Source organism: Opisthocomus hoazin, chromosome 19 (assembly GCF_030867145.1).
Source record: "Opisthocomus hoazin isolate bOpiHoa1 chromosome 19, bOpiHoa1.hap1, whole genome shotgun sequence".
Classification (NCBI taxonomy): domain Eukaryota; kingdom Metazoa; phylum Chordata; class Aves; order Opisthocomiformes; family Opisthocomidae; genus Opisthocomus; species Opisthocomus hoazin.
The window spans coordinates 17,209,470-17,235,128 of record NC_134432.1 but is presented as its reverse complement, the minus strand read 5'-3'; the positions used below and the strand labels follow the sequence as shown (position 1 = coordinate 17,235,128).

The window sequence follows — 25,659 nt, the reverse complement described above, 5'->3', positions numbered from 1 at the left end:
TACCCGCAGCTCGGTCCGCGCCGCGCCGCGCTCCCGCTCCGCACCCGCGCAGGGGCCGGGGACCCCCGCCCCCGTCCCGCTGACCCGCGGGCTCGTCCCGCAGCAGGGCCGCCGGAGGGGATGGACTATTCCTACGATGAGGACCTGGACGAGCTCTGTCCGGTCTGCGGGGACAAGGTCTCCGGGTACCACTACGGGCTGCTCACCTGCGAGAGCTGCAAGGTAGGGACCGGCCGGGCTGTGCGGGGCCGGGGCTGTGTGGAGAACGAGGCTGTGCAGGGAGCGGGACTGTGCGGGGAGCCGGGGAGTGCGGGGAGCTGGGCTGTGCGGGGACTGCTGCACGGGGGAACGAGGCAGTGCGGGGCCGGGGCGTGCGGGAACTGGGGCTGTGCGGGGAGCGGGGCTGTGCGGGGACCGCTGCACGGGGGAGCGGGGCCCGGGGCTGTGCGGGGAGCGGGGAGGGGGCTCTGCCGGGGCCGGGGCAGCGGGGCCGGCCGCGGGCCGCTCCTCGCCCGTTTTCGTTAGCGGCGAATTCGCGCTCGGCTGCGGGACAGGAGCGGGGCCGGGACGGGGCCCTGACCGCGGCAGGGGGCGGCGGGGGGTGGCCGGAGCCTCCGTCCGAAGCGGGGGGCCGGGGTGCCGGGGTGCAGAGATGCCGGGGTGCCGGGATGCCGGAATGCCGGTGTGCCGGGATGCTGGGGTGCAGAGATGCTGGAGTGTCGGGATGCCGGGGTGCCGTGATGCCGGGGTCCCGGGGTCCCGGGGTGTCGGTATGCTGGGATGCCAGGGTGCCGGGGTCTCGGGGTGCGGGAGTGTCGGTCTGCGGGGGTGTCAGGATGCCGGGATATCGGGATGCTGGGATGGGGGCTGCCGGGCTGCCGGGGTGCCGGGTTGTCGGGGTGCCGGGGTGCCGGGGTGATGGGGTCCCGGGGTGCCGGGTGCCGGTGCGGGGCCCGCCGCATCGCCGCCGCCCGCCGCCGCAGGGCTTCTTCAAGCGGACGGTGCAGAACAACAAGCACTACACCTGCACCGAGAGCCAGAACTGCAAGATCGACAAGACCCAGCGCAAGCGCTGCCCCTACTGCCGCTTCCAGAAGTGCCTGACGGTGGGGATGCGCCTGGAAGGTAGGGCTGGGCGCGGGGGCTGCGCGGGGCTGCGCGGGGCTGCGCGGGGCTGCGCGGTGTCCCCGGCCCGGCAATTCCCGCGGCCGCTCGCATTCCGTTTTGTCCTCCTAAGTTAAACAAAAATTCGTTTTTTCGCGTCGCCTCCCGCTTTCCCTTGGTTTGTTTTTGTTGTGTTTCCCCGGGGGTTTTGGCTGCCGCGGTTCCCGCTGCCGGCGGAGCTGCGGGGAGCGGCCGAGGGCTCCGGGCGTTCCCCGGCGCGGAGCTGCAGCCCCCGAGCCTCCGGGAAAGCGGCAACAACGACGGGGCTCGCAGCACCCCCGCGCAGACCCGCCGCGGAGTGCGTTTCTCCTCTCGGTGGCTCTGGGTGTAGCGGGGCTCCGGCTGGGGCCGGGGGGGCCCGCACAGCCCCCGCGGCCGCGCTCGCTCCCGACGGAGGCACCGGGATCGGCCCCGAACCCCCCAAGCCGTGTGTGCGGGGTCTGCGGTTCTTGGCGGGGGCAACAACACAGCTTCGGGGGGGGGGGGGGGAGGGATCGCGGACGAGCGACTGCGAAGCAAAAGCGGGCGCGGACAGGAGCCCCCCGCCCCGAGTCAGCCGTCGCCCCCCCCCCCCCCCCCGCTTCTCCCCCGAAATCGTTCCCATTCGGGGGGGGGGGCTGAGCCCCCCGCCCGCCCGGGGGTGCGTGGTGCTCGGGAAGCCGGTCCCTGTGCGGGGAGCGGGCGGGAGCCTGCGGGCAGGGCGCGGGGCGCGGGCACCGCATCCCGCTGCAGAGTCAGCCGCGCGCACCCCCGGCGCGGAGCAGATCCCAGTTTCGCTCTGCTCCCTGGACTGGTGTTACTGGTGCCCGACATCGGCGGCTTGGCCCGGCGCCGGGCAGCGGCTGGGGGCCGCGGGCGGGCAGGGGCAGGGGGGGCAGGCAGGGGCGGGGGGGTCTATTCGCCCCCCCGGCAGTTTGCCCCCCCCCAGCAGTCCCGGTCCCGGTGCGGGCGGGCGGCAGCGGGTGCGGGCAGGCTGCTCCTCCCCGACAAACAGCTTTTTTTTTTTTCGCTCTTTTTGGGGCAGCCGCGGGGGGGTTCACCCAGCGGAGGGTGACATCCCCATGGAACCGTATTTTGCGGTAAAACCGGAGCCCACCTTTCCCCCGTTCCCGGTACTTCAGGGCAGGGAACCGGAGCCGACCCTTGCAGGCGAGCCTGCAGCCCCGCAGGGCCAAAACGAGCCCCAAACGATTGATTTTGGGGACAGCGGATTGCCACAGGCCCCCCTCGAGGGGCTCGCAGGGATGCTGCAGCGAAGCCTGACCGGGGGCAGCAGCACGGCCCCGGCCCAAGCCTGCCCGCACCCCCGGCACCCCCGGCACCCCCGGGACCCCCCCGCGCCCCTGCCCGGGCTGGGAGCGGTGGGCAAGCGGAGCCGTGGGGCCGTGGGTCCCGCTGAGCGTACTCAGGAGTTTTGCTGGGGGGATGCAGGGGGTGCAGGCCCTTCCTGGGGGGCTCCGCTCGGGAGGTCGGGGTGCATGTGTCGCTTCCCCAGCAAACAGCAAGTTGTTCCCCATCCCAAGCGGGGCACGAGTGGCAGGAAAAGCGGAGCAGGAGGGAATTAAAAGGCCTCTTCTGCCTTTGTGTTCTTGCCGGGAGAGGGAGGGGGGTGTCCTGCCCGCCACCCGCGGAGGGTTTGAGGCTGGGCTGGGAGCACCCCTCGCTGCTGGGGAAGCCGCACCCCTCCCTGCCTGTGCACGCGTGCCCGGGGTCGGGGGGGTCCGTGTGGGACGCGATCCCCGGGCATCGCGGGGCCCAGCCTCAAGCGGTGGTGGAAACGCATCCCGTTGGTTGGGTGGGCGATCGGGGCTTCCGGCATCGCCGGGTGGGCAGCCGGGATGCCAGGCCTGCTGCTGCAGGAGGGTCTGCGCGGGGGTCCCGGCAGGGCTACGCATGCCTGCTGCCGGCGCCGAGGCCCTCGTCCCCCCGAAACCAGGGGCTGCCTGGGGGCAGCTGCCTGTCCGCGCTCCCAGGAGGGGGGCCCGCAGCACCCCCTCCTCAGAGGGGGCCTCTGGCCGCCCCGCTCCCAGCGAGATGCTGTTTTCACGGATAAAGAATGAGGGAGGAAGCGCGGGGCGGCTCTCCTGGGAGCACATTCCTGCTCGCCCTGGAAATGCTGCTGCTCCCGGCCGAGGCTCCGGCGTCTGCAGCCTGCCGGGCGAGAGGCGTCCCGGGATGAGTGGGCGAAAGAGCGGCAGAGGTAGCAGCTGAGACACAAAAGCAAGACCCGCCTGCTGTCAGCGGGGACCAGAACTAGCAGAGGTATTTTTTTTCCCCCCTCTTTGATGCTAAGTCTGTGGGCTGTGCTCGCTGGCGCGCTCGCCTCCATCCCTCCGCACCGCCGTCCGGCTCCCAGGCTCCAGCGAGCTGCGGCTCTTCCAAGGGTGGGCCGGGGCAGCAGCCCCCGGCGCGCAGCAGGGCGGTGCGGAGGGACGAGCTCCTGCTGCAGAGAAGCACCTGCTCCCTGTCGCGCTGACACATTCTTGGGTTTCTTTTGGGGTTCGGAGGGAACATCTGCTTTGCTACGGCCGGGAGATTGCAGCGGGGCCGTCGGAGCGGCTGCGCCGGCGGGACGCTCCGGCAGAGCCCTTGGCCGTAGCCGATAGCTGGCACGGACGGGCAGCCTCCTGCCCGCCAGCCGGCACAGCCCTGCTGCGGGCTGCGGCGTGCCCGGCTGCGCCTGCCCGTCAGAGAGGGGCAGAGATTTGGCGAAGAGAAGCCCGTGCAGCCGAGATGCAGGCGAACTCAGGGTCCCGAGGGGGCTGCGGGGTCCCAGGAAAGCCCAGGGCTGGCGCAGAGTCAGGAGTCACAAAAAAGAAAGTTGGTGTCATAGCCCCACTGTCTGCCTGGGCTTCACACCCTGAAGCCGTGAGGGATGCCAAGCTGCTTTATCCCCCAGCCTGTTTCGTGGTTCAAGGTGAAAATCTCTTCCCTTCCCGCGATTCCCAGAGGCTCTGCAGGTGACACCAGCAAAGCGAGAGGCAGCGCCAGGCACCCGAACCCGCCGTGTCACGTCCCTGGTGTGCGCGGCCGGGCCGGGAGCGGCACAGTGCTGCCGGCAGCTTGCTGGCAAGGTGACCCCAGCGTCTCCCAGCCCTGCCCGGCCACCGAATCCCCCCCGTTATTTCCCCCGTTGGTCTCCCTCCGGCGGGTTCCCTGCAGCCTCTGCCCCCTCTCTCCCCCAGCCGTGCGTGCAGACCGGATGCGCGGCGGGAGGAACAAGTTTGGACCCATGTACAAGCGGGACCGTGCCTTAAAGCAGCAGAAGAAAGCTCTGATCCGTGCCAACGGCTTCAAGCTGGAGACCGTGCCTCAGATCGTGTCCCCGGTGCAGAACGACTACGGCCTGTCCTCCACCATCCACAGCATCCACGCCATGTCCAAGACCTTGCCGCCCACCCCCGCCGCGCTGCCGCCCGTCGACTACGAGCGCAGCCCCTACGGGACGCCCTCCCTGGGAATGACTGTGCCCGGCCACGCGCCGCTCGCCGGCTACCACTATCCCTCCTTCCCCGGCCGCACCATCAAGTCCGAGTACCCAGACCACTACACAAACACGCACGAGCCCGTGCCTGCCTACGTCTACCCAGAGACCTACCCCAGCAGCTCCCCCCCCGACATCCCCGAGGTCATCCTGAAGCTGCTGCAGCTGGAGCCCGACGAGGCGCAGGTGAAGGCGAGGATACTGGCCTGCCTGCAGCAAGAGCAAGGCAAGGGCCGGCACGAGAAGCTCAGCACCTTCGGCCTCATGTGCAAGATGGCCGACCAGACCCTCTTCTCCATCGTGGAGTGGGCGCGGAGCTGCATCTTCTTCAAGGAGCTGGAGGTAGGGGCCTGGGTGGGGGAGAAGGATGCTGCGCCGGGTGGGCGGCGGGAGGGGGGTAGGGTTGGGGCTGAAATGCTGTGGGGATGGGGTGCTGTAATGGGCAGGACTGGGGCTGAGCTGCCGTGAGGATGAGGTGCTGCAGTGGGCAGGATTGGGGCTGAGCTGCTGTGAGGATGAGGTGCTGCAATGGGCAGGACTGGGGCTGAGCTGCTGTGAGGATGAGGTGCTGCAATGGGCAGGACTGGGGCTGAGCTGCTGTGAGGATGAGGCCCTGCACTCTGCGGGTGCGTCCCCATCCCGCTCCCGTGCCCCCGGCCGGCGGGGCTGGAGGCACCGTGCCCGGCCGCCGTGCCGGAGCGATTCCCGCCGTCGCCGCGGGGCTGGTGGGTTGAGATTCATCGCGGCGGGGGCAGGTGTGGAGGCAATTGCCGGCAGAGTGACTGCGGTGTCAAGCTCGAGATATAATTGAAAAATGTAACGTTGAGGAATTATAGTTGAGACAATTCTCTCCTCCGCCTTTAGGAGGAAAATCGATGCCGTCGGGTGGGCGCCTGTTAGCACCAGGCAGCCCGGAGGGGGTGGCCGGGGAGGGGGACACCACCAAGCCCACCTCCGCCGCCGGCAGCCCACCGGCGTGCCCGGTGGGGGGACATGGTGCCAAGCCCTGTCCCACCAGGCCACCCCGTCTAGCAAATCCCCCCCAGTACTTACTGGGGCCAAGGTGGGAGTTAGCAGGGGTGGGGCACCCTCCGCCACCCTGCAAACCTTGCCAGGCTTCCAGCCGTTTTCCCTGCGTGTCCCGGGCTGACCCAAGATCCCCAACCGGTGCTAAAACGGGAGAGGAAATTTTGCGACGTGGCCAAAACGCGGAGAGCCACGTCCCGGGGCGGCTGGCAGCGCCGAGTGCCTTCCCGTGCTCTGAGCGCGCGCTGTGCTCCCCGGCTCCGGCCAAACCGGCCTTCCTCCCCGGTGGCCGGGGGACCCTGCCCCGGGACAGGGCCAGGCGCTTCCCCGTGCCCACCCCGCCGGCTGCCGGGGGCTGAGCGTGGCACAGCCCCGTGGCTCCGAGCAGCCGCCGGCCGCCAGAACAGTGCCAGGAAGCAGCATTGTGGGGGTGGGTCGGGCTCCTTTCAATCGTATCAGTGTCCAGCCTGGATTTTGGGAACAGGGTGGCTGTTGTTTTGCAGGAGATATTGTAAACAGCGCAGATCCAGCTCCCGGCTGCGCTGCCGCGTAGCCTTGTAACTCCATTGTCAGCCCGATTGCACCACCAAAACAGGCTCTTTCCGTGTGAATCCCAGCGGGCGCTCGTCCCGTGGGGTGCTGGGGGGGACGGCAGTGGCCCTGCCCAGGTGAGCCCCCCACCACGCACCGGACATGGGTGCAGTGCCCCGGGGTGGGAGCTCGGCTGGGCATCCCCGTCCGTCACCGCCGTCCCGGGGTCTCAGGCCTTTCGCCCCATCCGCGCGGCGAGCACGGGGCAGACCTCCAGTGTCTCGCAGGGCCGGGGACCGCAGGACGCCGCGTCCCGCCCTGGCTCCGGAGGGAGCGTGAGAACGCGTGGCTGTCGCTGGCCTTGGCTCCCTCCGATCCCCGGCACGGGGCTGCGGTGCCCGGCCCCTCTGTGCGGGTGCCCCCGGGATGCTGCCGGGGCTGCTTTCCCTTGAGAGAAGCGGCTGGGAAGCAGGAGCAGGTCTGCAGCTCCCGAGACCCCCTTCCTGCTCCCGCCCGGCACATAAAAGCCATCAGCTGCCGGGCCGGCGAGCGAACTCCCGCTCGCGCAGAGTTTACGGCTACCACGGAGTAAAATCGCGATCTCGGCGATCGATGGCCGGCGCGCGGGCAGTCCCTGCCGGGTGCCCCTCCGAGCAGGGGATGCCAGCAGCCCCCGCCGACCCCCGGGAACGTCTGCGTGAGGGCGAGGGTCTCCAGCCCCAGCGGGAAGGGCTGCCGGCCGAGGCCGGTGCGGGGACCCAGGCTGGAAGGGCGTCGTGCGGGGACAGTGCTCCAGCGCGTCGTGCTGGGCGCTGGGGAGGGGGTGCAGGTGGGGGAGGAGGGGGTGCGGGCAGAGGCCCCCGTGCTCGGCGTCTGCTGCCTGGACACTCCCAGCACCCACGTGCTCCTGTCGAGGGGCTGTTTCGCAGACTGCTGGCTGCTCCCCCGGCCTCGCAGGGAGCCGGGAGAGGGGGGAGCAGACCCTCGGGGGCCTGGGGACCCTCTGGCTCACGCCTGGCTAGGGCGAGCCGTTGCTGCCTGCCCAGGGAGAGCAGGAGCAGGTCCCTCTGGAGCTGGCATGTCTTGATCCCATTCCCGTTCCCGTCCCCATCCCCGTCCCCATCCCCGTCCCCATCCCCGTCCCCATCCCCATTCCCATTCCCATCCCCGTCCCCAGCCCCCTTCCCCTTCCCATCCCCATTCCCATCCCCATCCCCATCCCCGTCCCCAGCCCCCTTCCCATTCCCGTTCCCATTCCCGTTCCCATCCCCATTCCCGTTCCCATTCCCGTTCCCATCCCCATTCCCATCCCCATCCCCGTTCCCATCCCCGCTCCCGTTCCTGTTCCCATCCCCATCCCCATCCCCATCCCCGTCCCCGTCCCCGTTCCCATCCTCATTCCCATCCCCATCCCCATCCCCGTCCCCAGCCCCCTTCCCATTCCCATCCCCATCCCCACCCCCATACTGGCAGCCCAGCGAGGGGCAGCGGCAGACTGGGCGCTGCACCGTCACCTCCCGGCGGGGTGGCCAAGGTGGGGGGCGTCGGGGAGAGCCCCCCCAGCTCCGCTGCCGCGCCCGAGGAAGGAGGGGGGGGCGGTGGGCTGACGGCCTCTTGACATCGGCTCGCACGCCACGTCCGCCGGCAGGCGCGGGGCAGTCAGATTGAAAACAGATTTAACTTCCCAGATATATCGTTTCATTTAAGGGCCAGTAATTCTGTCAGTCTGCCGCTGACAAACGAGGGTCCCCACGCCAATCCGCCGGGGAGACTGATGTCGCGGCGTTCATCTCGTGTCACCAGGCAGAGAATTACGGACTGCGCTGGCCTTCGGAGGCAAGACTAATAATGCCGCGCGGCAGAGGGGGATTTGGGGGCCCGCTTGTTTATCGAGGGCCGGCCAGGCAGCCGCGGCGCGAGGCCGCGCGGGCGGAGGTGGAAGAGGTCAGCGCTGACGCCCATAAATACGAACTTTAACTGAGTCTAGATGAGATGTGTCAGGACTGAGGGAAGATTTGCAGCATCTCTTCAGGAAGAAAAATATGGGCCGGGGGTGAAATATATTTTGTTGGGTCGTGAGTCTCAGGCAACTTTGTCCTTTCAGATGTAATTTTTTTATATATATATGGCGAGAGACGGACAGAGAAATGTGCACACACACGCACGCTTGCACACTCGCCTTGTGTCTGGTTTCGGTGCGGTTCGCACACGCCCGTCTTGCGCTGCCTGGTTCGTAAAGGAGTTGCTGCGACACGTACACAGCAACGCCGTGCGCGCAGGGGTGCAGCGACCTTTGGATTGGGGTGAGCAGCCAGGAATGTCAAACAAGTCACCGCGGCTTCAGCCCGAAGGCCGGGCTGGGCTGGGCGTGCGGTGGGTCCCTGCGCCGGCGAGGGGCACGGCATGGCTGCGGGGAGGTGGGCTGAGGTGGTCCCCTTCTCGCCATGGGGCCGGGGCAAACCACCCTCCCGACGAACACCGGTGGGGGGGATGCTGAGGGCAGCGCCGTTCCCACGGACCGAGGGGCTCCTGCGGGTCGCTGGCTCTGCCGCGCGGCTCCGCGTCGCTCCTCGTTAGAGATCTCGGAGCCACGACGCAGCCGATCTGCAGTCGGTTGCTCCTCTGCCTGTAGCGTGCGTGGGTCATCTTGACCCCATCTCCTGGCCGACAGCCAGAGCGTTTTTGGCAGATTGAAAACCTCCTTCTGGTCGTGGATGCTGCAGCAACGCTCAGCATCCCCTGCACTGGGGGAAATGTGACGGCTTTCCCTGCCCGCCGGCGTGCGGGCTGGCGCAGACGCAGCGCCGCGATGCCCGCGCAGCCTTGCAGCCCGCGAGCCCCAGCCAAAAGCAGTGGCCTGGGCACCGCAGCTTTGCTCTGGCAGCGGGCAGGAGAGGTCCTGGCCCCGCCACACTGGTCCTTGTGGGTTTCTTGGCTCTGAGCTGCCCTTCACCGTGGTATCTGGGCAGGCAGATGGAGACCTGCGCCTGACCGTTAACACCTTAGCCTTGTGTGGGGTCTCGATGGCGGGTGGCTGGCAGACGGTGATCCACTTTCACACTTCTTGGTAGCCAAGGTGACGGGTCCTGCTCGCGCCCAGTAATTGCCCGGGCTGCGGCTCGGGGTGCTGGCGTGTGGAGCTGCTGGGGCAAATCCTGCCCAGGGAGCTGGGAGGACCCCCAGAGAGCATCCCTGGGCTGAGGGCAGGCCGGGGGCATCCGAGCGCTCCTCGTGCCCGTGGTGTGCTGCAGCCGGGTGGGGGGAGGCTGGGGATCGATGTTCTGGGACCCGCTCCGGGCCGTGACGCTGCAGAGATGCCCGAGGGCAGACGGTGGTACCCGAGGTGGGGGATGCCCCGGGCGGGAGCAGCGAGCGCAGCGGGGCTGTGCCATCCCCGCAGGGTTTGGCTGCAGGGTGCTGAGGTGCTGGGGTGGCCTGGGCACATTTTGGGGAGTGCCTGATGGTCCCGGGTGCTTCCTCCCCTTGTGCCTATGAATCTACAGGGAGGACTGCAGGAGATGTACATCTGTCCTGTCTCGCATCTGCATGTGGGTCCTGCAGCCCCGCGCTCCGTGCCCTGGCGCCCGAGCCCGCGCTGTGCGGGGGGAAGCCCGTCCTGCCCCTCCCCAGCGCTTGGTCCCAGCCCGGCTGCTGCACGGAAAGGGATTTCTCTGCGGTCGCAGGCCTGCAGCAGCAAGGTGCCTTCGGTGGCCGGGCGGCAGGGGAGGGCTCGCCCTGCGTGGGGAGCGTTTCGCTGCCGTGTTTTGTGAATGGGTTAAATGCTTGGTTTAAAAGAAAAAAAAATCACCTCTTAAAGGCAGCTTGGATCAGGTCCTTGATCAAGCACTCCGCTGAAAAGCCTTGACATTAGCAGAGGAAGATCCTTCTCGTAACTTTTAAAGGCGAGAGCGTGTGCGTGCCGCCTCGCCGGGAGCATGGGCTGACCCCGAGCGGCCGCCCGCGCGCAGCCCCCTCCTCCCGGGGGGCACGGGGCAGCTGGTCCAGCCGGGACCCCCCTCGCAGCGGAGCCGCACTGCCGGAGCGGGGCCGGGGGGAGATGCCTGCTGCCCCCCAGCCCAGGGTACGGGGACACCCAGCTGGGTGCTGGGCTACGGGCAGGGCTGGGGTCCCTGGAGACATCCTCGAGCCCTGCCCGGCCCCCAGCACACCCAGCCCACCCAGTCACGCGCTCCCAGTGCCGTCCCCCTGGCGCCAGGGCCGCATGGCTCCGGCAGGCAGCGATGCTCCCGGGAAAGGCCGCGGCACACCGCAGCGTGCCAGTGGGAGAAGGGCTGCGCGACAGCCGCGCGGGGCAGACGCTGGTGGGGTGCCGGGACGTGCTCTGCCGAGAGCTGAGCCTGCCCGCAGCCTCTGCGAGAAGCTGGCCAGGCATTTGCAAAGGAAGATTTCAAAAATCTGAAATGCTTCCTTTTGGAAAAGCTGGATTATTTTAAAACAATTTTCACAGCGAAGCCTTTAGTCTGTCTCTTCCGGAGCCCGTCCCGCTGAGGAATGAGGCACAGGAAGGAGCTTCCAAAACAACGCCGCATCTCAGCCGGCACAGAGGAGCGCGGCACGGCCGGGAGCGAGCGGCTGGGCTGGCGGCGAGCCGCCGCACCGGGAGCCCGGCTCCCCGCGAGGGCTGCCCATGGCTACAGCCAGCTGCTCGCCTCGGGGCAGAGGCCATCCAGAACGCAGAAAATCTCCGTTTTGTTTTGGTGCAGAAGGAGCTTTTCCCCAGTTCTTGGTCGGGCAGCTCGCACGGCCGGGCCACGCACCGCGGCTCCGTCGCCAGCGCGCGCGACGCGGCGGCGAGCCCGGCCTCGGCAGCCCCGTGGCCCCTCGCTGCAGCAGGTTTTGTGCCGTCGGGCAGGAGCGGGGGCCGCAGCCCCGGCCTCTGCCGCTGCCTCCTGCGCCGCAGCTCCCTCCCACGCTGCTGCGCGCCCGGGCTGAGCACCCACCGCACTGGAGAAACAAATCCCGGCGGCTCACGGGGAGCGCCGGGCTCCGAGACCATAAAGCTCTTTCTCATCCGACTCCTATTCCTTTTGCAATCTCCCGGCGCTGGTTTATTGCAGCCTCTTCAGCAAAACGAGGGCATTATCCAGCCCTGTGGTCCCGCATCTGTCTTCCTCCCGTCAGCGGCAGCGAGCACGATGGCCCCGCAGAGCTCTGCTGCTGGCGCTGAATTTGCTCCGCCGGGAGGTATTTCTGATCACCCCCGTCCCTGTCCCCACCATGGCCTCGCAGGGGAGCGGGGCTGCAGGCGGGGTGGGGGCTCAGCAGGGAGGAACTGGGGTTCCATGGGGAGCAGCGAGGAGGGGACGCAGCCGGTGACCGATGGCGGCAGGGCGGTGGGGAAGGCAGCCGCGCGGCGTGCCTCCAGCCTGCTCCCGGGCTGGGAGGGCAGCACCCCCACCTCGGGCACGGGGGTCTGGCACCGCTCTTGGGTTTGCCAGGTGCCCGCCAGCTTGCCCGGAGACCCGTGGGGGACCCCCAGCCGGTGCCCTGGGCTGAGCTCCTCACCGGGGCGTGTGCAGGCATTTCGTTGAAGGCACATCTGTGGGTGCTGCTACCTGGGCCTGCCCGTACACACCAGCACACGCGCAAACACACGCGTGACCACACGTGTGGTGCTGCGTGGGCAGGGGCTGACCCCGCAGCTGCAGCGATGCCCTGCAGCCAGCAGCTCCCCATGGCCGCGCTGCGCTGCTGTGGCTCTGCGGCCCCCCAGAACCCGCTGTCATGGGCAGGGAGGTGAGGATGGGCACTGCCTTCCTCCTAGAGTGTCTGGAGGGGCTGTCTGGAGGCAGAATCACAGAATCACAGCATGTTGGGGGTTGGCAGGGCCCTCTGTGGGTCCCCCAGCCCAACCCCCTGCCCAAGCAGGGTCACCCAGAGCAGGCTGCACAGGACCTTGTCCAGGCATGGCTGGAATATCTCCAGAGAAGGAGACTCCACAGCCTCCCTGGGCAGCCTGGGCCAGGGCTCCGTCACCCTCAGAGGGAAGAAGTTCTTCCTCATCTTCAGCTGGAGCTTCCTCTGCTTCAGTTTGTGCCCATTGCCCCTTGTCCTGTCACTGGGCACCACTGGAAAGAGTCTGGCCCCGTCCTCCTGACACCCACCCTGCAGATATTTAGAGGCATTTCTAAGGTCCCCTCGCAGCCTTCTCTTCTCCAGGCTGAACCAGCCCAGCTCCCTCAGCATCCCCTCCCGCCCAGGGCCGCGGCCAGCAGTCATTTTTTTAAAGATTTGTGTGCAGTTTGGGGAGGTTGTGCCTGGTGGGGAGAAAACCTGTGCTGATGCGAGCCAGCAAGGGCCACCGAAAGACACGGGGCTGCTTCAGAGCCGTCTGGCGCAGTCCGACAGCCCCTCTCCTCTCCTCTCCTCTCCTCTCCTCTCCTCTCCTCTCCTCTCCTCTCCTCTCCTCTCCTCTCCTCTCCTCTCCTCTCCTCTCCTCTCCTCTCCTCTCCTCTCCTCTCCTCTCCTCTCCTCTCCTCTCCTCTCCTCTCCTCTCCTCTCCTCTCCTCCAGCCCTCCTGGCTGGCCTCCCCGGGGGGACCTGCTGGGTGTGGGGCCGGTGCTGCGCAGCGCGGGGCGGGCGCGGGGCGGGGGCCCGCAGCTCTCGCCGGGTCGCAGGGCGCTGCTGGTTCCAGTCTGCGCTGCAGACGCTGACCAGTGCTGCTGGTGTCAGCCTGGCCGCCCGCTCCCCGCCGCGGGGCGAGGGCTGGGGGTGTTGCACGGGACACCAGACGAGACGGAGCGGGGTGCGACGTGCAGCCCCCTTCCAAGCTGGCAGGGGCAGACGTGGGAACCAGAAGCCAGACCAGGGCTTTTCAATTAATATTTCATTAATCAGATGCAGCATCGCCTTGCCAGGAGCCAGTTCGCAGGCAGGCCGCGTTCCTGCGCGTGAACCCGTGCGCGAGGCTCCGGGAAGCGCTCTGCAGGCGGGGGGGTGAGGGGGGCTTCAGGTTCTTAAACCACAGGACTTTGGCCAGGCTGTGAGGATCAGGGACCAAGTCCTGGGGGACAGAGTCCCGTCCCGCCTGGATCCCCCCGCGATGCCCCCCGGATCCCCCCGCGATGCCCCCCGCACTCCCGCAACGGGGCCGGCAAGCGAGCGCGGGCACAAAGCCGGCCTGGGGCTGGGCAGGTCTCCGTAGGTCGGGTCACCTGGGGGCTTAGGGGCAGGCAGAGGTCTGTCCCGTCTCCAGCACGTCGTGTTGGTGCCACATCCCCGCCAAGGCACTGCTCACGCTGGTGGCAGAAGGCCCCGTTCATACTCTGCTTCGTGGCTGGGCTTGCTGCCGTACTTCTGGGCACCAGAGCAGTGAAAAGAAGTGATTTTTTTGACACTGGTGGTCGTCTGCTAGAACCCCCCTTTCTGCTGCGCTTGGGGTGAGACGCAGACGGGCGCGGGTCCTGCCCGGGTCCGATGCTGACGCGGCAACGTGCCGTAGCGGCTGATGGTGTGGGTCTGAGCCGCCGCTGCTGCGGGGCTGGAGCGTGGAGCCGACCCTCAGACGCAGAGCTGGGGGCTGGAGGGGTGGTGCGGGGACCGGGGCAGCCCAGCCCTGTCCTGCCCGCGGGGAACCGGCCCGTGCAGCCCCCCCGGCCACGCGCAGCCCCCCCATGCAGCGGCGCTGCTCTGGCTGTCTTCCAGGTGGGCGACCAGATGAAGCTGCTGCAGAACTGCTGGAGCGAGCTGCTGGTGTTCGACCATGTCTACCGGCAGCTGCAGCACGGCAAGGAGCACAGCGTGCTGCTCGTCACCGGCCAGGAGGTGAGCGCCGGCCCCGAGACCGCGGCGGCTGCGGCGGTGGGGTGGTGGTGGCCGGAGGGGGGCATGGGGATGACTTTTACCCTACTTCTGGCCAAGCGTGGCCAACTCAGCACGGAGCAGGTGGTTTGTTTTTGCTGTGCTTTGGGACTGCTTGTGCATCCCATCCCGTCCCGTCCCGTCCCATCCCATCCCATCCCATCCCATCCCATCCCATCCCATCCCATCCCATCCCATCCCATCCCATCCCATCCCATCCCATCCCACACTGTCCCATCTCACCCTGTCCCACCATCCAGCTCCTGCTTCTGGCCAAAAATGGTCCTCATGGGAACATCAACATCCATACTTGTACTTGCAGAGATGGGGTGGGAGAAGGAGCCCCTTCCCGCCCCAGGGGCAATTTTTGGAGACACAGGTGCCCACGGTGCCAGGGCTCTGCAAAGGGCCCCCCATTTTAACCAGTGCTGGAGAAACAGGGTTCCCATTTCACCCATCAGCCTGGTGGGCTGCTGCCCTGCGGGGTCCCCTGCGGCGGGGCTGGGGGGCTGGGGCTGCTGCGGCTGACGCCGTTCCCGTCCCCGTCCCCGCAGGTGGACATGGCGACCGTCGCAGCCCAGGCCGGCTCCACGCTGAACGCGCTGGTGCTGCGGGCGCAGGAGCTCGTCCTGCACCTGCACGCGCTCCAGGTGGACCGGCAGGAGTTCGTCTGCCTCAAGTTCCTCATCCTCTTCAGCCTCGGTGAGCGCCGCGGCGGGGGGCACCGGGACGAGGGGCAGCCACGCGCGGGGGTCGTGGCCGTGCCGCCACGGGGTCTCGGGCGCGGGAGCGTGGCTGGAGGGAGCACGCGCAGCCCAGGGTCCGGCCGTGCCGGCTGCCGCACCGACGGGTGAGGAGGGGGCTTTTAGCGAGGAGCCAGCGCCAAGGGCTGGACCTGGCGTCTCCCTCGCCCTGCCAGGGGTCCGACGCGAGTCCGGCTGCGGGGCCGGGCTCTGCCCCCGGCCATGGGGGCCGTTGCCAACCCGCCGGCCCGGCAGAGCCTGTTTTGGTCGCTGGCCTGTCGCACCGGGTAGGGAAACAACCGGCTGATACGGCCCAGGCACAGCAGACGTGTTGACGGGGGCGGCAGCCAGCGATGGCCCTATCTCCCAGGACCTGCGTCAGCGGGACCGTGCCGCCGCGCCGGGCAGGGGCTCCGAGCGGCTCCTGATTAGGCTCAGCCCCGGAGCCTGCGGTCGGGCCGAGGAGACGGGTTCACACGGTCCCGCCTCACCTAGACAAAATACGGCAAAATACAGGGGAGCCACGGGCGCTGCTGCTTCCAGAGCCCGCAGCGTCCCTGGGGCTGCACAGAGGCTCTGCCCCACTCCTGCCCCGCTCCTGCCCCACTCCTGCCCCACTCCTGCCCTGGTACTGCCCTGATCCTGCCCTGATCCTGCCCCGATCCTGCCCCCATCCTGCCCCGCTCCTGCTCTGCTCCCACCCCGCTCCTGCCCCACTCCTGCCCCACTCCTGCCCAGCTCCTGCCCCAATCCTGCGCTGGTCCTGCCCTGGTACTGCCCTGATCCTGCCCCGATCCTGCCCCGATCCTGCCCCCATCCTGCCCCACTCCTGCTCTGCTCCCACCCCGCTCCTGACCCACTCCTGCCCCACTCCTGCCCAGCTCCTGCCCCAATCCTGCGCTGGTCCTGCCCTGGTACTGCCCTGATCCTGCCCCGATCCTGCCCCCATCCTGCCCCGCTCCTGCTCTGCTCCCACCCCGCTCCTGGCCCACTCCTGCCCCACTCCTGCCCAGCTCCTGCCCCAATCCTGCACTGGTCCTGCCCAGCTCCTGCCCTGATCCTGCTCTGCTCCTGCCCCGCTCCCGCCCTGGCCACGCTGCCGCCACTGCGGGGATCGTCTCCCCACCCACCGTGGCCAGGGATGTGTCTCCTTTCCCTGCGGGCATCGCCCCGAGGCAGGGCCACCTGCCAGAGTCCCAGCCCTGGGCAGGGCGGTGCGGCTGTGGGCGATGCTGAGCGCCACGGGGACCCCAGGGTGCCCGGCTGCCTTCGTTACCGGTGCTGACACCGTCCCCTCAGCCCATCCCGGCGGCGGGGCCTGCGCGGGGCTCAGCTGGCTGCCGCGCTCCCAGCTCACACCTCTGCCGCCGCGGCTGCTTCGCTTCCCACACCTCCGCGGCCGCTGCTGATTGCCCGCACCCGGGGAGGGCAGGAGCCGGCTTTTCCCTGGGGAAACTTGTGCTTGGGTCCCTGCAGCGCCTGGGCACTGGTGCTGAGCTGGGACAGCGAACCCAGCTCAGGGCAGCCCTGTCCCCATCCCCATCCCTGTCCCCATCCCCATCCCTGTCCCCATCCCCGTACCTGTCCCCGTCCTCATCTCCAGGCCCTGTCCCCATCCCCATCCCTGTTCCCATTTCCAGCCCTGTCCCCATCTCTGTCCCCATTTCCATCCCTGTCCCCATCCCCATCCCTGTCCCCATCTCCATCCCTGTCCCCATCTCCATCCCTGTCCCCATCCCCATCCCTGTCCCCATCCCCGTCCCTGTCCCCATCCCCATCCCCATCCCCGTCCCAGCCCACCCCTGACCCTGTCCCGGTCCCTGTCCCAGCGCCTCAGTCTGCCCTTGCACCCCTGCATCCGCGGGGTCCCATCCGGGGGGGTCCTGCAGCAGCCCTGCGCCCCATTGCCAAGCGCAGCGGCCCCCGAGCCCGCGCCGTACGGACGCTGCTGCGCGTGGTGGCAGTTTGTGCTCGAGGGAGTTTGCAGCACCGTGTGCCACCGGCGCCGAGAAGCCAGCTCTGCCACTGGGTCACTGGGCGAAGTGGGAGCACTGGCGTGCTGCAGGCAGCGGGGATCCACTCCCCATCCCAGGGGCCAGGGCAGGGCGGCGGGGTCGACAGGACCCCCGGTGTCCCTCGGGTTTGCTGTGGAGGTGTCCCCATTCGCAGGCGGCTCCGGCAGCCGCAGGCACCGGGGGCCCGGGCAGGGTGGGTGTCTCGGGGCGCGGGAGCCAAGCTGCCGTCCCGTCCCGCACCTGCGGCATCTCCTCCCGCAGCTTTCCTTTCCTGCAGAGCTGTTTTGAAATCCGGAGAAATTCGATAGGAGAATTTGCTGTTCAAACAGTGATAAGGTGTGGCACAAACAGTGCCGGGCTGGGAACGGCAGGAGCTGGTGGGGCTCGCACCCCAAGCCGGGACCTTCCCCAGCCGCTGCCCCACGGGCTCGGCACCGGGAGGGCCGCTTGCCCCGTGCCGCCCCGGGTCCCCCGCTGTCCCCCAGCACGGTGCAGCACGGCTCGGCGAGCGGGAGCAGCGTCCTCCCGGCCCGGCTGCTGTGCCGGTGGTGGCCGCGGTGCCGCGTCCCCGGAGCAGCGGCTCCCAGGGAGGGCGTGGAATCCGAGCGCTGGGTTTTCCCATGCATCATTTTTGCCCCAAATCCAACTTTTTCTCTCCATATTGCCGAGCTCACTTGGAGTAATTTGCCCTTCGCAGGCTCAGCTGTAGAGGCTGGGACTGTGTATTATGTGCGGGATGTAATTGCCTTTAACAAGAGAATTTCCACATTTACCACTCTGCCACAGCACAATCAAAGCCAAGCCCCGCTCACAAGAGCTGCCATTTGAGTTCTAAATAGATTTCTCTCCTGAGCAGGTAAAGAGATTTAATTAAAATTAGGGCTTCTCAAAATAGCAATATTTATGAGGACGGCACAGGTTAGCTTTGTTCTACAGAAGGGCTTAATAGAGCCTTAATGGATTGACCTATCATTCGATTTCATGACTTACATTCATGAAGCAGCTACTCTTGGGGAGGGGAGGAAGAGAGGCTTTTATAGCCCACATTCCCTTAAGCGTTTGCAATTTATCAGCAGCTTCTCCCAAACAAAAGGAGCTGTGAATAGGAAGAACACTTGAGGGCATAGAAATAATCCCAGGCATATCTGTATGTGTGATGGGAGGCTTTGTCACAGGACAGTCTTTGCAACTGCTGCAGTGTCTCTAAATGAAGTGAGTCAATGTTATTTGGACAACATTCTTTATTCCTTACAGGAATGAAAAGATTATTCAAATATTCAATTAAACAGTGAATAGGGTCTTTCAGAGAACCAGGTGAGTTCATCGAGTAGAACTAGCTATTGTTGAGGCAACTCAGGGGATAGATTTGACATTTATCAATATAACTTCTTTTTTTTTAATGACATGCACAATAACCTTATGCAGATAAAGAGATTTCATAACAACAACCCGGGGAGAAGGGAGCCGGCCACAATAGGAGCAAATGTGCCGCAGGAGTGAAAAGGGAAGGGTGATCTGATAAAGTGCAGCTTGGCACGACCTGCGGCGCTTGGTGCCTGCGCCAGGCAGCCCCCAGCCCGGCCGTGCAGCCCGGGCATGGCGGGGGCTGTGGCTGCCCGGGGGTCCCGCAGCCCCCCCGCTGCGCCTCGACTCCCCATGCTCTGCGTGGTGCTGTGGCCTCCCCAGAGGGAGTCCTGTGGGGCCAGGTATCATGGGGGGGCCCATGGACACCCCACCTGACATTCGGGGTCCGTCGGCTCCCTCCTGCTCAGCCGCCTCCACCACCAGCACCACGCCTCGCCCTCCCGACGGCTGCTCAGCCCTTTGGCGACAGCGGGGACCCATCGGGGTCAAAGCCATGCGCGAGTCCCCTTTTTCTGGGGGTGAAAGCCAGAAATGAACCCCAAACACTCAACCTGCTTGGCCATGCCCAGTTCTCCCTGTTCCCAGCCCGCGGGCGGGATGCGTCCGGGCGGCCAACGCAGACCTGAACCTGGCCGCACGTCGGTGGCCGCTGGACGTGGGCAGCAGCGCCGGCAGCGCCGTCACCTGAGCGCGGCACTGCGGGCACCTCCGTGCCGTACAGTCAATCTGTTCGATCCACTGGCCCCAAGCAGGTGCGGTGCCGGGGTCTGCAGCGAGGTCTCCTGCGGGCGGGCGCTGAGATGCCGCTGCTGCTGGAGCTGCGGCCGGCGATGGGGCAGCGCACGGCACCGCTTCCCTAAAGCCACGGAAATCCGTGTGCCAGGCTGGCTCGGCAACGCGTTGCACGGATTAAAACAAACCAGTGCTTCGTTCACAGAGCTCTCATGGCAGCCCGAGCACCCAGGCAGAGTCCTGGGAGGGCAGAGCCCAGCTCAGGCTGCCCCAAAAGCCTGGCGAGACCCCGAGCCTCCAGCCTGGGCTGTCCCTGCAGCCGCCCCGCTGCCGGGCTGCGGTCGCAGGGCGGTTACAGACCGGGCATCCCCAGGGAGAGCCTCTGCTCTGGGGCTGTGCGTGCCCGGCTCTGCGGTGCTGCCGTCGGGGCTGCAGCGGCCGCTTGGCTGCCGGACCCTGCCCGCACCGCGGGGCCGCTGCCTGCTGCGATGCTGCCCGCCCCGCGGCACCGGAGCTGGCGCTGGGATTACCGGGAGCGGCTGCGACCCTGGCGAGGCGTGGAGGATTAGGGTTTCCAGGCTGGTGAGCCCTGTTGCCACATTGGAAAGACGAGGTTTATCGGGGAATTAATTCAGCCGCTTCCTCGACCTTCGGGAATTAAAGGGGGCTGCTGGCAGCGGCTCCCCGTGGGGGGGTGCAGCAGGTAACAAGTTTCAGCTTTGCGGTTTTCTGGGTGACGAGGGCAGAGGGCCATGGGTCCTCCCGCTGCCAACGGGGCTTTGGGAGTCCATCTTCGGCACTGGGGGAGACCTGGGAGGCAGAGCAGGGATGGGGAGCCCCCGGCCCGGGATGGGGTGCGGGACCCCCCCTGCACCGCGTGCTCGTGCACGAGGGGTGTTGGTGTGGGAGCAGCGGATCCCCCTGGCACAGTGCAGTGCCCGTGGGGCAGACACACAGGTCTGGCACCGTTTCACCACCCCATCAACCCATTGCAGATGTGAAGTACCTGGAGAACCACACGCTGGCTAAGGACGCTCAGGAGAAGGCCAACGCGGCGCTGCTGGAGTACACCGTCTGCCACTACCCCCACTCCACGGACAAGTTCCGCCAGCTGCTGCTGCGGCTGGCGGAGGTCCGGGCGCTGAGCATGCAGGCGGAGGAGTACCTCTACCACAAGCACCTGAGCGGGGAGGTGCCCTGCAACAACCTCCTCATCGAGATGCTGCACGCCAAGCGGACTTGAGCGCGGCCGCCAGCACGGACCCGGCGGAGCCCGGCGCTGCCCGCGGCACGGCGAGGGCAGGATGCGTGCCCGGGGCTGGTGGGCCAGCGCCGCCTCTCCGCCCCGTCTTTCTCAGCGATGCTATTTAACCTGTACTATTGAAAAAGCCCCGGATGGTTTATTTTAATACCCAGTAAGGACGGTTGATGGCTGCGGGGCCGTGGGCTCGGCTGCCGGACTGCGCCGTCAGCGGCACTGCCCCCGGCTCCTCCGCACACCCGGTGCTCAACCTGTCGCCTGCCCCAGCTCCGCGGCGTGAAGGAAGGGTGAAGCCTGTCCAGGCTTTTCTCCTATTTTCTCCTCTCCTGCTGCCCCAGCAGCCTTGACTCCCCTGCTGCCATCCCTCCCCCAACCCTGCCCCGCGTCTCAGGGCCCCTCGTGCACAGGGCAGGGGGGGAGGTGAGGTGACCCCCACCCAGGGCTGTGGCTTTGTGGCAGTCGGCGTGACCCCGGGCACCAGCACAGAGGCAGAGGATTTCTGCAGGAGCCCAGCCGCAGGCTGGGGCTGGAGACGATGGCCCCACGCGGCCGTGCTGGGACCCCAAGGTGCACGTGCTGGGGTCCCCACTCCTGGAACCCCACAGCGTCGCTGCCTGCTCCGCGTCCCACCGCTGCCCTGGGCAGGCAGGGACCGGCAGCGCTGAGCCCTCGGCTGAGATTTGTTTTCTCGGCGCTCGCCGGTGCCGGAGGCAGCCAGCCCACGGCAGCCACAGTGCCCGGAGCCCGCGGGTGGCTGCGGTCAGCACGTCTCTGCGATGTCAAAACTTTGCTGCAGAGGCTCTAAGAGATTCAGTACCGGGAGCAGGGGATTCTCCTCGGGATGCTTGGGCCCTTGGCTCTGCCGCTGCGCCCTTGGTGCCAGCACATCCCTGCGGCTGGCAAGCATCAGCGCCACGAACCCAGCTGGTTCCCAAAACATGAGGACAGGGTGGCCCCAGGACGGTGTCCCCCGGCAGCGCAGGTCCTGTCTCCCTCCAGCCATCAGCCACGGCCCGGCGGTGCCCGGAGAACGGGCGAGGGGCAGGACGGGGCCAGGGATGGACCGTGCCCTTCGTGCCCGCTGGGATGCTGCTGCTGCGGGGCTGGACCCTGCTGCTCCCCGATGCCCGGCACGCCGGGCATCGGGGAGCAGCGGGGTCCAGCCCCGCAGCAGCAGCTCCAGGATGTGAAAAGCCCAGAGCTGCTCTGGCACCCACTGTGCCCGGGGCTGGGGGGACCTGGGGGGGCTTTGCAGCCCCCTCCTCTGTTCACCTGTCCAAGCGCGTGGGTAAGGAGCGAGGAGGACTGTCCTGTGCCATGCCGAGGCCACAAGCATGGAGCCGCCGGTCCCTTGCGGGACGGGGGCTCATGGGGGTCCGCTCCCCGGGTCTGCTCCCCAGGTGGGGGGGCTGCACGCAGCCGGTGCCTTGAGGAGCCGCGGCGGGGGCTCGTTGGCTGCAGAAGAGCGCGTTTGTCTCTGCTTCCCGACGTGTCTGTGCGTTGTCCTCCTGGAGTCCGTGGTTCGGTTTCACCTTCTGCTGTTTGTGAACTTCAAGAACTGGAGAAAATGGTTTGGGAGGTAAAAGATGTTTTATTTTCAGAAAATGAAAAGTGTCCTTAAGTGTCTCTCTCTGTCTCTCACATCCTTTCCTCCCTCTCCTCCCTCCCCTTCCCCACTCCCCACCCTTCCTTCCCAGACAGGAGGTTACCAACTTCCTCGTCAGGAGCAAACCACTGTAATAAATTTTGCAGTTCATTTCAAGAGGCGGACTTTGTCTTTCTTGGCTGTCTTTCCAACCCTCTTTGTTGGTGCCACACCAGGGGTGCCCTGCCTGGCGTCCCCGCAGGACAGCGATGCTGGCCCCGCTGCGCACGGGGGTCTCTCCCGGGGTGCCGCGTGCCGTCGGTGGGACTGGGACACCATGGCTGCGGGAGCGGGGTCGCTGCTGTGGGGGGATTCCAGGCACTGGTGGCTCAGGAACTGGTTCAAAGCGCTGCTGGGACTTGCATAGCAACTCTGAGTGTTTTGCAAGTGAGCTCAGGAATGACAATTTATGAGCAATTAGAATCCCAGAATCAGAGAACGGTTTGGGTGGGAAGGAGCCTTTAGAGCCCATCCAGTCCAGCCCCCTGCCATGAGCAGGGCCATCTTCAACTGGACCAGGTCGCTCAGAGCCCCGTCCAGCCTGGCCTTGGACGTTCCCAGGGATGGGGCAGCCACCACCTCTCTGGGCAACCTATGCCAGGGCCTCACCACCCTCAGTGTAAAACACTTCTTCCTTCTGTCCAGTCTGAATCTCCCTCTTTCAGTTTAAAGCCATCACCCCTTGTCCTGTCGCTACAGACCCTGCTGAAAAGCCTGTCCCCATCCTTCCTACAGGCCCCCTTTAAGTACTGGCAGCTGCTCTGAGGTCCCCCCAGAGCCTTCTCCTCCCCAGGCTGAGCAGCCCCAGCTCTCCCAGCCTTTCCTCCCAGCAGAGGGGCTCCAGCCCTCGCATCATGGCTGGGGCCTCCTCTGGCCCCGCTCCCACAGCTCCAGCTCTGCCCTGTGCTGAGGGCTCCAGAGCTGGACGCAGGGCTCCCGGGTGGTCTCAGCAGAGCGGGGCAGAGGGGCAGAACCCCCTCCCTCGCCCTGTGCCCACGATTAGCTTAGACAGGGGATGTTTCATGCAGCCCTTGGTGGTCACGGTGGCCAAGAGCCCCCGGGGTGCCGGGCACTGCGGCGGAGAGCAAACCCACAGCAAACACAGAGCTCTGCGACAGCTTTGAGGACCGGTCTGTAAGTATGTCAGCGCTGGGCAGTGCCCCACGCCCCGGCTCTCCCCGATCCCAGCAGCTGGAGGTGCTGCCTGGCTGCCTCTGGTGACGGGAGCGATGGTCTGCACTGGCACCCCGCTCTCCTGGCCAGCACGCGGCTGCGCTGGCCCCGCAGCTCCCAACAACGCTTCACGCACGCTGGGCAGCACGCGCTGTGCCGAGACCGGGGACCGCAGCACAGCACGGCAGACAGCACGCGGGAGCGTGCAGAGCCCCGGTCCCCCGCCCCGCGGCCGAACCGCGCTCCGCCGCGTGCGGCCGCGTGGAGCCAGGGCGTGCTGCTGCGCCCGAACACCGCCCGTTCCCACGGACACGCCGCGACGAGGAGAGGAGGGCGCCTCTAAAATCAGCATTTACTGTCACCGTAATCAGCAAAGGAACCCACACATTTCACGTGCTCCGAACACTCGGGAGGTAACAGGAGAACCAGTCGGACGCAGAGAGGAGAGGGAGAGGAAACCTGACCCCAGCTGGGGCCACGCCAGCCGGGTGGGAGCCCCGGGACGAGCAGGGAGAGGGTTTTTGTCCTCAGCAGCAGAAGATGCTACTCAAGTCAGCTGCTTTAGAGCAGACTCGAAGCCAGCCGCTGTCTTCCTTAGCGCATGTGCTTCCCACGCGGCCCGTCCCCAGCCCTGTCCCGGCAGCGCCGCGTGCCGCGCCGGCAGCGGGGCTGGGGAAGGCAGCCGTCCTCACCGGCATGGGCACACGGGCACACCGCGTGGGCACGGCCGCCACGGGCAAAGCGGGGCTTTCTCCCACGCCGCCTGCTCCAGCTGCCCAAGCTCTACAGGCAGCAACACCAAGCAGACACAACCACGTGCTGCCGGCGGTGCTGCACCACGCCGGGCTCGGCTCACGACGAGTACCTGCCCGTGGAGAGGAGCAGGGTGGTCTTCAGCGCAGATGAAGCCCCGTAGCTCCCTTCACTACCCCGTCCTGCCTTGGTTTTGTCCACACATGCTGCTAGGAAGAGGCGCAGGGCCACGAGCGCTGCTGGGCTGGGACGCTCTCCTCTGCACAGACGCCAGCTCCTCCGACCTCGTGTCCTCCCGGCTGCTGGAGGAGCCTCGGCGTCGTGGGCCCGTCACCAAGAAACTCCTCAGAAACCTAAAGCAAAAGAGAAACAGTCTCAGCTGCACTGGCAGGGAGGGGAGGGCAGGGGTCCGGGGTGGTGGGTGCACTGGTGGGGGTCCCACAGCGAACTGGGAGAAAGCGCAGCCCAAACCTGCCGGGGGACAGAGCAGGCAGGACGGGGCATGGCCAGCCCTGCCTGCTGCTGGTGCGGCTCTGCCGTCCCATGGCCCCCCTGCCCCGTCAGGGGGGGGGTCTCTGAAATACGGTCCTTGTGGCAGAGAGCCAAAGCAGCCTCCGCGCACGGGGCCGGGGCTGTAAGGAGAAACCTCTTCTCCCCCCTGCTCGGTAATGAGCCCACCGCGCGCAGCGCCAAGCTCCGGGAACGCTGAAGAATGAGGTTGAAATGGGATTTCACGAAGATACCAGCGCTACCGTGGCAGAGCGCGCTGCTGCGGCATGGCTGCGCCGCCCTCCGTCGGGGCACGAGGCCCCTCTGCCCGCTGGGAAGGGCTGCGGCGGGGACGGCAGCGGCGATCCCACCGCAGGGCAGCCCAGCGTGCGGGGGGAGTCTGCGTTTCTCCAAGGGCCCACAACACTCAGGTGCTTTACTGGCTTTGGATCCCAAAGATTCATAATTTCCTTATGAATTCATAATTTCCTTATGAGACAGGGCTCTGAGCGACCTGATCGAGTTAGTGGTGTCCCTGCTCGCTGCAGGGGGGTTGGACTAGATGACCTCTAGGGGTCCCTTCCGACCCAAAACTTTCTATGATTCTGTGATTCTATGATTTTAAAACCGATCTTCTTTAACACGGTGTGCCGAGAGTTGCAGGATTCCTCAGTATTGATCACAGAGAGGCTGGCCCATGGAGACGAGATCCATGTTGCTATGTGTGGCTTAGCAACATATAAATGTATTCAAACAGAATAATGAAATTATCGTGGGGAAACAAAGCAGCCATCACTTGAAGAGATGGAGGATGTGGAGGCCTCTTGGAGCTCTTGTTTGCCAAGACAAGGAAGACGGCACTTATTGTTTGTGCAAATATGTGAACCCCCCCTCCCCGGCCATCCCCTGCTTACATAAAGGGTGTCATGAATCCGGGCAGGGTGCTCGCCGCAGCGCGCAGCTTTGTACAGCTGGGCTGGAGCTCATTACTGCCGAGACGTGCGGCCCCTCCGAGTGAATTGAGTCCTTGTGGGGGGAAGCCCTGAAACTGGGGGTGGGGAGGGATCCGCGGGGCAGAGCGCAGCCCGCGCCTGCCTCCCGGCCACAGCCACGCTGCACAACGCCTCAATTCTGCGGTTCTGAAACCGGCCTGGTGTTCACCGGCATTTTATCGGCCTCACCCGTGTCCGCGCCCCGCTGGGAGCCCACCCCGCCTACCCCCGGACCCGCTGGCTGCCTCTCGCTCTTGGAGCCGGCGCGATGCCCACAGCTCTCGTGGGGCACAGCTGAGTCGTGGGAGCGGAGATGAGGTGGATCCCACCCCAGATCCAGCACAGCGTAGCTGGGAGGCTGTGAGCAAGTCACTTTAGCCCCGAGTCTCCCAGCGGTGCCCAGGGCTCCTGCTGCCCACCAGCTCTCCCTGTCGGACTGCGAGACCCTCCTGGGTCTCTGCAGGA

At 66.7% G+C, this 25,659-nt stretch overlaps 2 protein-coding genes across 2 annotated transcripts in view; one reads left to right on the top strand and one right to left on the bottom strand.

The window, feature by feature from the left end:
• The first annotated feature begins 120 nt into the window (after positions 1-120).
• On the top strand, positions 121-20,124 carry NR5A1 (nuclear receptor subfamily 5 group A member 1). The gene is made up of 6 exons (XM_075439207.1): positions 121-222; positions 984-1,125; positions 4,350-4,990; positions 13,871-13,990; positions 14,581-14,728; positions 19,877-20,124. The coding sequence occupies exons 1-6, from the start codon at positions 121-123 to the stop codon at positions 20,122-20,124; spliced, it is 1,401 nt and encodes a 466-aa protein (XP_075295322.1).
• A 1,740-nt stretch (positions 20,125-21,864) lies between these two features.
• The window catches only part of ADGRD2 (adhesion G protein-coupled receptor D2), a 32,274-nt gene continuing 28,479 nt past the window's right edge, over positions 21,865-25,659 (bottom strand). The window contains exon 26 of the mRNA XM_075439189.1: positions 21,865-24,066. Within this exon, the coding sequence (XP_075295304.1) occupies positions 24,059-24,066 (8 nt within the window). The 3' untranslated portion in view covers positions 21,865-24,058. The remainder of the gene's footprint in view (positions 24,067-25,659) is intronic.

Coding starts and splice junctions, on each gene's coding strand:
- NR5A1 (XM_075439207.1), top strand. CDS start 121: ATGGACTATTCCTACGATGAGGACCTGGACGAGCTCTGTCCGGTCTGC. Junction 223..983: donor TCACCTGCGAGAGCTGCAAG/GTAGGGACCGGC, acceptor CCGCCGCCGCAG/GGCTTCTTCAAGCGGACGGT. Junction 13,991..14,580: donor TGCTCGTCACCGGCCAGGAG/GTGAGCGCCGGC, acceptor CCGTCCCCGCAG/GTGGACATGGCGACCGTCGC.